The sequence below is a fragment of the Lathyrus oleraceus genome, chromosome 5, assembly GCF_024323335.1.
Source record: "Lathyrus oleraceus cultivar Zhongwan6 chromosome 5, CAAS_Psat_ZW6_1.0, whole genome shotgun sequence".
In the NCBI taxonomy this organism is placed as follows: domain Eukaryota; kingdom Viridiplantae; phylum Streptophyta; class Magnoliopsida; order Fabales; family Fabaceae; genus Lathyrus; species Lathyrus oleraceus.
Window position 1 is genome coordinate 584,102,528 of NC_066583.1, and position 16,988 is coordinate 584,119,515.

General features: G+C 36.9%; 1 protein-coding gene across 1 annotated transcript; it reads right to left on the minus strand.

Annotated features, from left to right (window-relative positions):
• Positions 1 to 9,697: 9,697 nt before the first annotated feature.
• On the minus strand, positions 9,698 to 10,552 carry LOC127083305 (probable CCR4-associated factor 1 homolog 11). The gene has a single exon (XM_051023608.1). It carries the CDS (start codon positions 10,544 to 10,546, stop codon positions 9,698 to 9,700), a length of 849 nt encoding a protein of 282 aa, XP_050879565.1. The 5' UTR covers positions 10,547 to 10,552.
• Between the last annotated feature and the right edge of the window lie 6,436 nt (positions 10,553 to 16,988).

The following is a 16,988-nucleotide window of genomic DNA, read 5'->3' on the forward strand; positions in this document are numbered from 1 at the left end:
TATGTTGTGATATGATAAAAGTGTTATGTTGTAAGAAATGTAAACCCTTCTACATGTTGCACTCTGATAATCTATTTAATTATGTCGTTTGGGGTAGAAGGGTGTTACATTAGTGGTATCAGAGCATGGTCAGTCCAGTCGAGTCATAATGTGATGTTTTCCCTGTTGGTCGATTAGTGTAAATGACACTGTCGATATTTAACGGTTGTGGTTGTGTTGTGTAGAGTATGGCTGGAGAAAATGACTGTGCGATTGCTGAGGCTTTGGCTGCTATAGCGCAGGCTATGCAGGCGCAGCAGAATCCGCCGGTCGACGAGTTTAAGAATTTGGGAAGGTTTCTGAAGAATAACCCTCCTACATTCAAAGGGCGCTATGATCCAGATGGTGCTCAGATTTGGCTGAGGGAAATTGAGAAGATTTTCCGGGTAATGACGTGTACTGAAGCACAGAAAGTGCAGTTTGGTACGTATATGTTATCTGAAGAGGCTGAAAACTGGTGGGATAACACTCGCCAGAGAATTTCAGTACCAGGTGCTGAGATGACTTGGGAAAGGTTCAAGACGGTCTTTCTGGAGAAATATTTTCCTGCTGATGTGCGATGTAAGAAGGAGATGGAATTTCTAGAACTGAAACAGGGTAACATGTCTGTTGCCGATTACGCTTCGAAGTTTGAGGAGCTGGTGCAGTATTGTCCTCATTATAATGATGCTGGTGCTGAGGGATCCAAGTGTGTCAAGTTTGAGAACGGGTTGCGTCCCGAGATCAAACAAGGCATTGGTTACCAGGAGATTCGTAGGTTTCCTACACTGGTTAATAAGTGCAGGATATTTGATGAAGATAACAAGGCTAGGACTGCTCATTACAAGAGTCTTAGTGAGAAGAAGAATAAGGATCGTGGTAGTCCTTATACATCTCCGAATGGTAAAGGTAAGCAGAAAGTGGTAGATGAGAAGAAGCCAAGTGGGGGAGGATCTTCCATAGCTGGTAAATGTTTCAAGTGTGGCGAGCCAGGCCACCGTGCTGATAGCTGTACCAAGAAAGTGCTGAGATGTTTCCGATGCGGTCAGGCTGGTCATAGAGTTACTGAATGTAAGGATGCTGGTCCGACATGTTTTAATTGTGGCGAGAAAGGCCATATCAGTTCGCAGTGCTCGAAACCGAAGAAGGCGGCTACTGCAGCTCATACTACTGGTAGGGTGTTTGCTCTGAGTGGGGCTGAAGCTCCTAAAGAAGATAATCTGATTAAAGGTACTTGCTTGATTAATAATGTTGAATTGCTTGCTATTGTTGACACTGGTGCCACTCATTCGTTCATTTCGTATGAGTGTGCGACCAGGATTGGTGTGATTATGTCGTCCCTAGGCGGAAGTATGGTGATAGATACTCCTGCTAATGGTTCTGTGAAGACTTCTGTTGTCTGTCGAGGTTGTCATTTGACGATCTTTGAGAGAGAGTTCGTGGTTGATTTGGTGTGCTTGCCCTTGCACCAAATTGATATTATTCTGGGAATGAATTGGCTAGAATTCTATGGCGTGTTTATCAACTGCTATAGGAAGACGGTGCGGTTTTCTGAAGTTGGTGAGAATGATGAGGCAAGATTTCTATCTGCTAGGCAGGTGGGGGAAATTGTGAAAGGTGAAGCTCAGATATTCGCTTTATTTGCGTCTCTGCAAGCGGATAAGAAAGTGGTGAGTGTAGATTTGCCTGTTGTCTGTGAATTTCAGGATGTGTTTCCGGAGGATGTAAGTGATTTACCTCCAGAACGTGAAGTCGAATTTGCCATTGACTTAGTGCCAGGTACGAGTCCAGTATCGATGTCTCCTTATAGAATGTCGGCAACTGAATTAGTTGAACTGAAGAAGCAACTTGAGGAATTGCTTGAGAAGAAGTTTGTGCGTCCAAGTGTTTCTCCTTGGGGTGCACCAGTATTGTTAGTGAAGAAGAAAGAAGGTACGATGAGGTTGTGTGTCGATTATCGGCAGTTGAATAAGGTGACTATCAAGAATCGGTATCCATTGCCGAGGATTGATGATTTGATGGACCAGTTGGTTGGAGCTCATGTTTTCAGTAAGATTGATTTGCGTTCGGGTTATCATCAGATCCGAGTGAAGTCAGGGGATATTGCGAAGACTGCTTTCCGTACGAGGTATGGTCATTATGAATACACTGTGATGCCGTTCGGTGTGTCTAATGCTCCAGGTGTGTTTATGGAATATATGAATCGTATATTTCATCCGTACCTTGATAATTTTGTTGTGGTGTTCATAGATGATATATTGATATATTCTAAGACGGAAGAAGAGCATACAGGACATCTGAGAATGGTTTTGCAGGTGTTAAGAGAAAAGAAATTATATGCAAAGTTATCTAAATGTGAGTTCTGGTTGAAGGAAGTGAGTTTCCTTGGCCATGTGATTTCGGGTGGTGGGATTTCTGTTGATCCTGCTAAAGTTGATGCTGTATCACAGTGGGAGACTCCGAAGTCTGCTACTGAGATACGTAGTTTTCTGGGGTTAGCGGGTTATTATCGTAGATTTATTGAGGGCTTCTCTAAGTTGGCATTGCCGTTGACGCAGTTGACTAAGAAGGGTCAAGTGTATGTGTGGGGTGCAGCTTGTGAAGCGAGTTTTGTTGAGTTGAAGAGGCGGTTGACCAGTGCTCCAGTGTTGATCTTGCCTAATCCTGGTGAGTCCTTCGTTGTTTATTGTGATGCTTCTTTGATGGGTCTTGGTGGTGTTTTGATGCAGAATGGTAAAGTTGTAGCTTATGCTTCTAGACAGTTGAAAGTTCATGAGAGGAATTATCCTACGCATGACCTAGAACTTGCAGCTGTTGTATTTGTGTTGAAAATGTGGAGGCATTATTTGTATGGTTCCAGATTCGAAGTGTTCAGTGATCACAAGAGTCTGAAGTATCTGTTTGATCAGAAAGAGTTAAATATGAGGCAGAGAAGGTGGTTAGAATTACTGAAGGATTTTGACTTTGAATTGAGTTATCATCCCGGTAAGGCTAATGTAGTTGCAGATGCACTGAGTAGAAAGTCTCTACATATGTCTATGATGATGGTTCAGGAGCTTGAGTTAATTGAACAGTTCCGTGATATGAGTTTGGGTTGTGAAGTTTCCGCTGATAGCGTAAAGTTGGGTATGCTGAAGTTGACTAGTGGAATTATGGAAGATATTCGGAATGGTCAGCAAGTTGATGTCGCTCTAGTTGATCATATTACTATGGTTAACCAGGGTAATGGTGGTAATTTTGAGATTGATGAGAATGGCATCCTGAGATTTAAAGGTAGAGTTTGTGTTCCTGAGGTGCCGGAATTGAAAAAGAGTATTCTTGAAGAGGGCCATAGGAGTGGATTGAGTATCCATCCAGGTGCAACTAAAATGTATGCCTGTTTGACTTGTCAGAAGTCAAAGATTGAACATCAGAAACCGACAGGTATGATGCAACCTTTGAAGATTCCTGAATGGAAGTGGGATAGCATTTCCATGGATTTTGTGACGGGATTGCCGAGGACCGTGAAAGGTAATGATTCTATTTGGGTGATTGTGGATCGATTGACTAAGTCGGCGCATTTCTTGCCGATGAAGATTAATCACTCTTTAGAGAAGTTGGCAGAGTTGTATATTGAGGAGATAGTGAGGCTGCATGGTATTCCATCCAGCATTGTGTCTGATAGAGATCCCAGATTTACTTCTAGATTTTGGGAAAGTTTACAGAAAGCGTTGGGAACTAAGTTGAGATTGAGTTCAGCTTATCATCCTCAGACTGATGGTCAGACTGAAAGAACTATCCAATCCTTGGAGGATTTGTTGAGAGCTTGTGTGTTGGAGCAGAGTGGTTCTTGGGATAGTTATTTGCCGTTGGTGGAGTTTACTTATAATAATAGTTTTCATGCTAGTATCGGTATGGCTCCATATGAAGCATTGTATGGTAGGAGGTGTAGAACTCCATTGTGTTGGTATGAGTCAGGTGAGAGTGTTGTACTCGGACCTGAGATTGTGCAGCAGACGACTGAAAGGGTTAAGATGATTCAGGAGAAGATGAAGATTTCTCAGAGTCGTCAGAGGAGTTATCATGATAAGAGAAGAAAGGCACTTGAGTTCCAAGAGGGAGATCATGTGTTCTTGAGAGTTACTCCGACGACAGGTGTGGGTAGAGCTTTAAAGTCTAGAAAGCTTACTCCGAGGTTCGTGGGTCCGTATCAGATTTTGAAGAGGGTTGGGGAAGTGGCGTATCGGATAGCTTTACCGCCGTCGCTTTCTAATCTGCATGATGTGTTTCATGTATCTCAGTTGAGAAAATATATTGCGGATCCTTCGCATGTTGTTCAGTTGGATGATATCCAGGTGAGAGATAATTTGACCGTTGAGGTGTTGCCAATTCGGATAGATGACCGAGAAGAGAAGACCCTGAGAGGTAAGAAGATTGCTCTAGTGAAAGTTGTTTGGGAAGGTCCAGCGGGTGAGAGCTTGACTTGGGAGCGTGAAGATCAGATGAAGGAGTCGTATCCGGCTCTATTTGCTTGAGGTATGTTTTCGAGGACGAAAACTTCTAAAGTGGGGGAGAGTTGTAACACCCCGAATAATTTGGATTAATTTAAATATTATTTTAATAAGATTATTGGAAGGAAAAAGGAATTATTAAATAATATTGGGAAATATTATTATTGATGTTATTTATTTTAATATTAATTAAATAAAATAAATGGAATATGAAGAGTGGAAGGGTGAAAGTGGAATTGGATATAAGAGGCCAAAGTGAGAACTCAGAAGTTTTTGTCACGTATTTTGCCTCAGAGTCAGAGAAAGAGAGGAACCGCTGAAGAGAAAGAGAAGGAAGAGGAAAAGGCCAAAGATTGCTCAGAGCTTCCTTCAATCCAAAGAGGTAAGGGGTCTGAACCTTATTAAATGATAATATGCGAGCAAATTCATGATATGTGTTGGATTGTTGATGAATTTGGGGATTTTAGGGAGATTGGGAAAGTTGGGGTTTTGATGGAAATTCTCCGATCTGTGAGTCTGGTTGAGTTATAGGCATTATAATCGAAGTATGTTGTGTATATATGACTGTTAAATGTTGATATTGAGTTGTTAGCCGTGGGGTATGAATTATAGCGAGTAGAGAAGCAAAGTTGCGTTGGGTTCTGTAGCAGAGGGCTTCTGTTCGCGCGCGATTCGCGGCGCGAAGCCCAGTTCGCGGCGCGAACTGGGCAGAATCCAGAGGAGTTCTGTAACGCACAGTTCGCGGCGCGAACCCTGCTGCGCGGCGCGAACTGTGATGTGCAGAGTTGATGTTGGTGAGTTTTTGAGTGCGTTGAGTTGCGAGACTCTTATTAAGTCGCTGTAATTGTATTATAACAATTAATAGTGATTATATGATGGTGTATGAGGTGTTTATGATGATGCGATGTTGAATTTACGTGTTTAGTTATAAATGTGTTATGTAACGATATGATATTGTTGTAATGTTGTTGTTGTTTTGTTGAGTTGTATGTCATGCTATTAATGATGATGATAACATGACTATATGATGCTGTTGTTGCTATGTTGATGATGATGCATGTTTGGTGTGCATGCATTCATGAAAGGCCGATGCCTAGTGATGAACGGACTGAGTTCCAATGATGATGTTGACTCCGGGCTTGTTGAGAGGCTTGGTTCCTTGCGGGGAACTCGGATTCTATGGTGGTGAATCTGGGAGTGGTGATCCTGTAGTGGTCACAAAATGGGTATACCGAGTCGTGTTGAGTCATGCATGGGTGTGTGCATTGCATTTGATATGTTGTTTTGCTGATGTTCATGAGTATGTTGATTATGATGATTATGATGAGCTGTGTTGGCATAGGGGAATTATATTATGTTTATATTTCTGTCGTTATATTATTATTTAATAATGTAATTCTCACCCCTTCTGCATGTGGTTATGTTCATCTATGATGAGCAATGTGCAGATAAAGAGGAGTAGCTATTGTTGAGGTTTGAAGAATAAGTGTAGAGTTATTCTACAGAGTCGAGTCAAATGCTCTGGTCATGTGACACCGGGGTTATGGGATTCGATAGAGAATTGATTATTATTACGTTGTTTATGATGACTATTATGTTGAGATGTTGTTGAGACGATAATGAAACATTGTTATGAATTGTTACATGTTGAAAGATTATAACTGTGTTGTTGTCCGCTGCGAAGTTTTTATTTTAATAAATAATATGTTTTATGTTGTGATATGATAAAAGTGTTATGTTGTAAGAAATGTAAACCCTTCTACATGTTGCACTCTGATAATCTATTTAATTATGTCGTTTGGGGTAGAAGGGTGTTACAACTCCAATCCCACCCTTTGGTTTTATCCACTAAAACATTTTGACTGATCACAAGTTTATCATTGTTTGGTGAATATAGCTTGTATGCACAAGTAAAATGATAACCTATGAGCACCATGGCCTGACTTTGATCATCTAGTTTCTTCCTCAATTGTTCAGGTACATGCCTGAAGCACATTGATCCAAAAACTCTAAGATGACTAACATTCGTCTTCCCACTTGTCCAAGCCTCATAAAGTGTCTTCTCAACCATATTCTTTGTTGGACATCTATTTAGAACGTATACTGCTGTAGAAGCTGCTTCAGCCCAAAATCTCTTTGGCATATCTTTAGCTTTTAACATGCTCCTAGTCATGTTCAGTATACTTCGATTCTTCCTCTCAGTTATGCCATTATGCTGAGGTGTATAGGGTACAATGACCTCATGCTTTACACCTTCCTCATTGCAAAATCTAGAAAATTCTTGAGAGGTATATTCACCACCACCATGAGTTCTCAATTTCTTCAACTTGCATCCATTGTGCTTTTCGCATGCAATTTAAACTTCTTGAACTATGAGAATACCTCACTCTTCCTTTTGATAAGATAAATCCACATATATCTAGTGAATTAATCTATAAAGGCTAGAAAGTAGTACTTACCCTCATTCGACATCACTTCAAATGGTCCACACACATCAGAGTGAACTAACTCTAGCTTATTCTTCGACCTAATTGGCAACTCATGCTTGAATGCTTTCCTAACCTACTTTACTTTGCAACATTCCGCACACACCTGACTTGGTTCGTTCACCTGAGGTAAGCCATACACCATCTTCTTCTGGTTGAGCATACCTAAAATTTTGAAGTTTAGATGTTCATACCTATGCTTCCACAACCATTTCTTGTCTTCTTCTTCAGTCAAAGCAAGACACATGTGATCAACTAGGTTGATCTCTATTTTGAAGGTCATGTTGTCTGCCAATGGTGCCTTCATAATCAATCTGCCATCACTATAATACACCTTTATGTGATTCTTTCATATCTTCATGTTGTACCCTTTTTCAACTAATTAACTTACACTTATCAAGTTACTTGTCATCGATGATACATACAACACATCTGTGATGCTGACTTTTCGACCATCTTTCCTGACAACAAAAATATCTCCTTTTCCACCTGATGTGATGTGCCTGCCATCTGCAAACTTTATCAGTTTCTGAACTGATTCATCTAGCTTGGTGAACCAGGTTTTATTGATAGTCATACGGTTGTTGCATCCTAAATCCTAGTACCAAATGTTGATTTTCTCAGTGTTCGACTGAGTGTTGGCCATGAGTAGCACATCATCAAAATCACTATCTTCTGTATGTGCATACTGCACTACATCACTATATTCTGCTCGTGCTTCCTTCTTTCTTTAACAATTTCGAGCATAGTGAACAAATACTTGACAGTTGTAACACTGCACCTCCTTCATGTCAACTTTCTTCCCATAATACTTGTTGTCCATGTCTTTCTTGGTCGAATGATAGTGATTCTTTGAGTTTTTTCTTGATTTCATATCATTGGGAAGATTCTTATCCTTCTTTTTCCCATATTTCTTGATGAATCTTGCTTGTAGTGCTTGTTCAACCACCTTCTCCCTTTATGAGCTACACTACTTCAGCCTCATCTCACGAGCCTCTAATAAAACTTGAAGTTCTTCTAACTTCATCTCAGCTAGGTTCTTAGACTCTTCAAATGACACTACAATGTAATCAAACTTTACAGTCAAAGATCTCAACACTTTCTCAATCTTCTGCAAATCGTTGAATGATTCACCACACAACTTCATCTGCTTCGTTAGCAACACCACACGTGAAAGATATTCTGAGACTGGTTCATCTTTCTTCATCTGAGTCATCTTGAATTGCTTTCTCAATGTTTGCAACTTCACCCTTTTCAATATTTCATCTCCGCCGGACAAGTTTTTCAACTTGTCCCACGCTCCTTTCGTCGTTCTTCTTTGATAATCTTCTAAAACACATTAGAATCCACACACTGGTGAATCAAAAGCAAACCTTTTTCATCCTCTTTCTTTGTTCCTTGTGCGCAGCTTGCTGAGCATCATCTGCATTCGCTTCCAATGTCTGTACTCCATTGTTCACGATTTCAGACATATCTTGAAATCTGAAGATGACCTTCATCCTCTTTCTTTGTTCCTTGTGCGCAGCTTGCTGAGCATCATCTGCATTCGCTTCCAATGTCTGTACTCCATTGTTCACGATTTCAGACATATCTTGAAATATGAAGATGACCTTCATCTGCGCAACCCATCATTCATAGTTCTCTCATTTGAAAATCGGTAGATTCGCTGAAAATGGCGTTGATGTTGTTGTTCAGTTTTCCATTACAAATTCTCTCTGAATCGCAATCGGGCTCCTTAATACTAATTTTTTGGAACAAATATTTTCAAGAAAGATGAAAGACACAGAAGAAAGAAGAGAGACAAGAGAGAAAATTGTAAACTAAATTATGAAAAATAGAATTGAGTGTAGTTATGTTTACATCATACAAGACCCTTTATATAGCCAACTAAGATCCAAGCCCAAACTATATAAATCGATCAAAGTCCAAAATATATAAAATGCAAAATACAAAATTACAAGTTACATTTCGGCACTACTATATGTTGTATTCGACTATCTCGACAACTTCCACTAGCTGCTTCGACATAGTCGATTGCTAGCTCTCAATCAGAACTTCGAATTACAACTTCTAACATAACTAAGGGGTTGACCGAGTTACACACGAAGATTTCAAAATCTATCGACGACATAATTAAAATGCTGAAACGTCCTGAATCATCTGATAGTTTATAATTTTTCATGTTTCCTTATTATTTATTTATGTTAATTGTAATGTTTTAAGTTACGTTCATCTTTGAAATATGTAGACCGCAAATATTCTCAAAGTCGTAATGTCATTCTACAAACAAGTTTTGTTATTATAGTTTTAAAATGTGTTCCATAGTGGTGAAGGATCTTCAACCAGGATGAAGAAAAGTGAAAAGAAGTGATTGGAGAGTTGAGGAAGGTTCCTACAGAATATGATGTGTTTGTAGTTTCTTTCGACCTAATACTGATATGATGGAGAAGGAGATATTCTTCAAGTCACTAACCTCAACTTTCTATATTCTTAAATGGTTTCTCATGATGACGCTACTTAATATGTTGCACTTTCTATTTTTGTGTATGCTAAATATTATTCTATACCTCTCATTATGAAATGAGTGACGTTTAGCATATACAACAAATTTTGTTTAACGTAATATAATTTAAATCATGAGAGAACAATACTAATAACAAAAAGAAAATAATTGAGTTTTATATATTTCAATGTCAATATTTGTTACATTTCTAAGCCAAATAAGACTCCAACATGTTTGTTTATTTTTATTTTATTATTGATAAAATAAATATCAATAACTTTCATGAACACATGCAATGTCAACAAGCTATCTGATCCGGCTTGATGCGATTTTCCAACGACCCGGTTCACATCGAGTGTATTAGCTATTTTATTGAGACCGCCGTACAAATCTTTGCAATGATGTACCACGTGTTTCAAGTCATAGATGTTTCTAAATATTACTTTCAAATGAAATAAAAAACGTTCCAAAGTGTTTGGTAGATTTCTTCGCATTAAAATCTTCATTAAATAGCCGAAATCATATGCACCATGAAATGTGACCCAAATAACCGAATTGTTGAAGACAAGCCCCGATCTGATCATCAATTCAGAAAAACGTAGTGAATTCACCCCATAATAGAAATTGCGCTTGAAGTCAATGCCTCCATGACTTAACATATCAGTTGAATCTTGATTGTGTGGATCATTTTCAATGTCAAAATCAGAAAAGTTAAATTCCCATATATACTTGTTTTTGGTTCCAAAATCAGGGAGGTTACCTTCCGAATCAGATAAAGTAAGGCCAAGTTGAATGAGTTTAAGATTATCAACATTGGCCTTTAAGTAATTGTAATCATTTAAAGGGTCCCGGCGACGAAGGTGATAAGGTACGGTGGAGTCCTCTTTAGATTCATAAATTACTCCTGGAAACTCTGTATCCATCGAAATGAAATGAAATTCGTGTAGAATTCCACGAATGAGAAGAAACTCATTCTCTAGATTGTAAGCCCAAACTTGACGAACTATAACATTATTGTTTGATTGCTCATCCCCCTTGAGTTTATTCATGTTGAAAGCTTTTAAAACTTATCAAAGATTGAGAACAAGAGAGATAGATTTAAGTGTGTGATTAGGTTAAACGATACAGGGTGGTTTTATAGTAATAGATTTAGTTACCATTCAAACAAAAAAGATTTGATTTGATTTAGATATGATGAGTAGATCTTGAAAAATAAATAGGATTTGGTTTTTCGTTTGTTCAACAAAACAATAGGGTCTCTTGTTTTTCTTTTATTCAAACAACTGTTTGATTTAGTTACTAAAAGGGCATGTTAGTGTAATTAGAAGTCTGTTTTTCTTCAAAAGGAAATGTAGTGATTTATTAATAACTAATCTTCCCATTTATATCGCTTAAAATTTTAAATCTTTTACATCCTACTTTATGAGACATTTATGATAACTATTGAACTATTCAGACACATTTACCATAATATTATGGAAACTTTTAGTTTCAAGATATGAAACATTAATTAGTAGTATAATTTATAAAGAGATAGAAAAAGATACGAGATCTTGAGTTTTGTTTGTAGAATTGTGGTTATGTCGTATGGTTATAAATTGTGGATTCTTTTATATTTTTTATTTAAAAGCTGTTACTAGCATTCTAATTAATTCTCTTATATTTATATAATTTTATTATTATATTATCATAAATGTTTCATTTTTTCTAATCATTGTAATATATATATATATATATATATATATATATATATATATATATATATATATATATATATATATATATATATATATATATATATATATATATATATAAACATGGCGGTATGGACCGTGGCACAATTAGTCTAAAGTGTAATTAATTTAAGGAGAATACGTTTTCATTCTATGAGTGTGACTCAAACTTCTAAAATTTTAAAAACACCCGTAATTTATTCCAAGAATTGTCTCAGAACGCAATTATTATACATAAGTCCTTTGTTATTCAACCACACATGTTCATGATGAGTTCTTGGAGGAAAACCATTTCAAATGTGCAAATCCCTTGATTATATTAGTGTACAAATCTCTCCATAATCAGATAAATACACAAGTCTGTTGGGCATTACACAAAGAATTGAGCCTTTAATGCCATTTTTGAAATATTTTACATAAAGCTTGATATCCATTTACATAAAGCAAGCTTTTGCCAACCACTCTTGCATTGAGTCTCTAAATTGTTTCATATGATCACACTTAATCTCTAAATCCAGAAAAAACCTCCTAGACTTCAGAAAAGCATGGCCAAGATCCTCGATTCACTCCACATCTTCATCATAAAGCCAACTTATATTTTTGTGCAAAATGAAACCAAACATCCAAACCAGCATTCCAATTGAACTAAGATCAATTTCTGCAAGTTACTTGAGCCATTTAGAGCCTATATAAATAGAGGGTCAAGCCTCAGAACTCAACACACCAAGAATTGCATCCAAAACTCCATTGTTGCAACTTTCAAACCTCAAACTTCCAAATTCTATTTATGTTGAAAATTCTTCAAACCAACCATCCAAACACCTTCTAAACATAACTGTAACACCCCAAACACCACATCCATTTCAAAAATCAATCACTTGCATTTTCATTTGGAAGAACAGTTCAAGCCATTTCAGAACAAACCAAGGGCACCTACAGCTTCAAGAAGGATCAAAGGTGCTAAAGGGATTAATTGTTTGCTTCTGGAATCAGTGAAAGAAGCATTGGACTTTCTCCAATAGGTAAGTGCACTTACACATGAAAACTCTTATACATGCATCATTCTTGAATATTTATTGAAGTGAAAATGTAGTACATAGTGTTTTTGTTGTATGTTTGCTACAATATGCATTATACCATGCTCATACATTAAGATTTTATTGTTAGAAAGTTAAAAGTGTAGTTCTAGTTTTTCCCTTGGCATGCTTTATACATTGAGTTTTAGGATGAGATAATGATACCATTAGATTCCTTGTGAAAAATAGAGCAATTTAGGTTCTTACGTTTTTTAATTTCATAAAAAATTGAGAGAGTTATGGTTGTTGGAAGTTTGAGAAAAAAATGAAAAGAAATTGAAACGAGGTATTGCAAGAGTGTGAGGTTAGTGATAATGACGTGGCGCTGACCTTGTCATCTTAGGTATTTTTAAAAAATATATATTAATGAATGTGATTAAATAATCGGATGTATTACTATCCCAGTGGTTAAAACGTGCATGTTAAGGCTTTGTGTGACCAAAAGGTCAGGGGTTTGAATCCCCCTCGCCTTAGATCCATTTTATTCATTGTATTTTTTTGCCTATTTTTTTTTGTTTTTCATAAATTCAAAGGCTCATAACATGATGATCCCTAAGCCTTTTCGAGCCATTCTTTTTGCTATGTGTTCATAATTTTGTCTATTTCATTATGATGAAAAGAAATTCCAGAATTGATTTATTTTTCACATACTTAGGCTTGTCAAAAGTTGATACCTTTTTAGAATTGTTTTAGGGTTTAAAACTACTTTCTTTGGTTAATACTTTGTTTGATGTTGTTAATATGTGCCTCTTGGTTTTTGACCTAATTTTGACTTACTTTAATGTATGTTTACATGTTTATGTGTTTTGAACTTTGTTACTATGCCGTGAACTTTTGTCTGTTTACTTTTCCATTGATCCATGATTCACATGCCATTCTTTCATGTCTTGTTGAACCTTTGTGTGCACGTGTGCCCTTGTGTTTGTCTTTGTTTATGTGTTTACAAATGCCTTAATCTTGTGATAACATGTCTTTGTATGACTTGTATGCTTACATGTTCAAACCTTTTGTATGATGTTGAGCCTTTGATTATGATCATATTTAACCTTAACATGCATGTCTTGAATATCTTAACTTGTTTTCATGATTAAGTTGATGTTATGTCTAAATCATGTCTTACTTCATGCATATACGTGTTCATTCATACTTATTATGATATCCATATACATGTTCATGAATTATTATGTCATTCATCTTTGTTTCCTCATGATGATATATCCATGTCATTCATGTTCATGTTAACTTTATACATCTTTGATTGATATTGTTGTATCTTTGCTCATGTTCACATGTTGTACATATATGTTTACATACCATACTTGATATTGTTATGATCATGCTTCCATATCTTTGTTGATGTAATGTATGGACATCTTCTTCATTTTCTTATCTTTCTATTTGTCATGCTTAAAAATCTTCATTATCATGTGTTTACCTTTGTGGATGTTAAGTTTGAACATCTTCTTCATCCTTATTTGTCCTTGTGGATGTCATGCTTGAACATATTTGTTTACCTTTGATGTCATGCTTGAAAATCTTTATATATCATGTGCTTATATTTTTTGATGTCATGCTTGAACATCTTCTTCATTTGCTTATCTTTGTTGATGTTATGCTTGAACACATTTTCTTTACCATTTGTTTACCTTTGATATCATGTTTGAACATCTTTATTTATCATTTTCCTATCTTTGTGGATGTCATGCTTGAATATCTTGCTTATCTTTTGTTTATATTTTTGCCCAAATCCAAGGTAAATAACTCCTTATTGAATTAATGTCATAGGTAGTTTAGAAATCCCTAGTTCCCTTTTGACCTTGTTAGAGTCATTTTCACTTTCAACTTAGATTTAAGTAAGAGTTTGTAACTCTTGTAAGTGTGTTTGTTATGAACACTTACATCCCCCTTTGGAACCTTGATCACTATCATGTGTTCTTTCACCCTTATTTAGGTGAACTACGATTGCTCTGATTCCATCCTTATAAGGATACGTAGGCACATGACCGCGAAGTTTTGGCGAGCAAACTTAATAAAACCTTTAGGTCCTTCCCAATAAAACATTTCCAAACAATATCAAACAAACAATAACATAACACAAATACTTTCCAAAGGTTCATATAGGATACTATAGATAATTAGGATGCCAATACCTTCCCTTAGTATAACCAACCCTCGAACCTTAGATCTCTTCGCATTATTTTTACATTACACAATTAGGGTTTTATTCGATCTTTTCCCTTTCCCTTGGATAAATTAAAGTTCGGTGGTGAAAATTCAATGTTTTCTAATTCAATTTAATACAATAGCTTGATATCTGATTCTCACCGCGAGAGAAATGTCGACTTTACTGGGGACTTGTTATAAGAGGGTTACACCTATTTTGATTATATTTATGTTATTATTATTAGTTATTTTCCTTGTTTGTTTGGATTCTTTGCTTTGGGTGATCTATTATATGGTAGGTGAGTCCTAACTCGGACTTGAGTGTACATAAATAAGATATGATATGGTATAGTTAAGAAGGCTTGTAGGGAGTTTAATCCTAAACAAGCTGACTTGAGAATCCACTACTCGTGTGGAAGTTCCCTTTATAATTAGTATTGTGGATAAAGAAATTGTGAAAAAATATACTATATTGATTTGGGTAACCTGAGAAGCTGAGGACCTTAGTAACCCTTTTACCCCACTCGGCCTTTAGGATGTAGTGCGATGACTATGAGGGTGTGAATCCGAAATAGTTGATACACAATACTACACTCAAATGAGATTCTCTTGAGAATATTATTAATTCCCGAGTAATTGGTGTGTTGATAATATCCAAAAGATGGGTCAATGATTTTTGGGAACCTTTGTAGAACCCGTTGTACTGGTGTTAGCTGGAGATTTCGACAGATAGCAGAAGTTCTTTGGGAATGTTACGTTTTGGAGAATAAGTAAAATATGGTTGTGTCGAAGCTGTTTAATTCTTTTCGTGGGTGAACAATTCTTTGTTGTCGAAGCCTGAGACTTAGAAGATTTTTGGGTTTCCATAAAGCTCTCTTCGACATAGGCGTTCACAGAGTCGAAGCTTCAAGCGGGAAGTATTTGAAATTTAAACAAAGCCGTTTCGTCAGGCCAACACGTGGAAACATCTGAGACATGCAACACTTGAGAATGGCGAACATGCAGTCATATGTGTAGAGGCCGTTAGGGTTGAATTTCTATAAATAGGGGTCTTAGTTTTAGATTCAGGGGTGTTCAAACAGATATACAGAAATTCACAAAATACACTCGAAGTACCAGAGCGAGAGAAAAGAGTTTTACGTTGAAAATGTATGTATGAAGAACACCATAAGTTTCGTTCATGTTATCTATTTTATACCAATTATTTAAATTCAAGTTATTCACTGCCTTTTGTTTTGTCGAATTATCTTTATTTTCAGTAATTTATCATCACTTTTACTTCTGCATTTACATTTCGCCAAGTCTTCATTTCCAGTACTTTCTTAAAACTTAAAGCATTTACTTCGAGTCAGTTATCATTACCCTTCCCAAGTATTTTCGTTATCTTTAAGAAACCTTTTACTACAAAGTTATCGACATTTACGTTGTTCATAAAGTCATAAGTTTCGTTCAGAGTTGTTGTCAAAACACTTTTCGGCATCCACAAATTAGAAACAAACTTAACCATGAGTCAAAACACCGTAATAATAATTCTTGAGACACATGTCCTAGGATCAATCTAGTCGATCCTGTAAGTTACCAAAAATATATAAATTTGGAAGGCTAGCGGTTGTTTATCAGAAATCACTGGTAAACAAATTGGCGCGCCCAGTGGGACAGTGTCAAAAGAATTGTTGATTATAATAGTTTGTTTTACAATTCACAAAATTGCTGTTATTCTTTTGGTGTAAAAAATTAGTGTTGTATGATCCTTAGAAGTGGTAGGATAGCCAACAATTCACAACCTATAACCAACAGAAAAAATGCAAGAAAGATGGTTAATACAACCAGTCAAGGGGAACAATTTCCCCCCCAAGGGAACAGGCACAATCGGAGCAAATTTGATTGATGTATCCACTGAGATCCCTAATGCACATGCCATACCAACATCTGGATCCATGACCTTGCATAATTCGACAGCAATTCCTATTATGTCAGGCGCGGCAAATACTCCTGCAGTTTCAACCTCTAGGCCACTAGGATTCGAGAATTTTATGCCTGTGAGAGATTACCCATATGGAATGCCATCTACCGCCATGGCAGGACTTCAAAATAATTCTTCCATATATACTCAACCACACAATACGATTATTTCACCAATTCAAAATTCTGGATCTGGCATGAACTGTGTAGGTCGAAATAACCAATCACAAGGAGTCCCCACCCTATTACCTACCCTTACAACGAATAATCAGGCAGCCTTTAGACAACAAATGGATGTCAGTAACCATGATATGGTAGGAGTTTTGGCCAGAGAAATGAATACCATTTTTTCTCCCTTGATACAGAATGTGAATAGGACTAACACTGACAATGCCGAAACATACCAACAACTGTCAGCGCAGATGGGACGCATAGCAGATTTCCTAGGCGCCCCACAATCTGATGTTCGACGCAGGCCAAACCAGGTTATAATCCAGGGAGAATAACTAACGATAGATTAGGTTCGACCACAAAGGAAAGCCCCTGACGAAAGAGTC

Bases quoted from the DNA above. Each gene is read 5' to 3' on its own strand.
- LOC127083305 (XM_051023608.1), bottom strand. From the start codon at position 10,546: ATGAATAAACTCAAGGGGGATGAGCAATCAAACAATAATGTTATAGTT.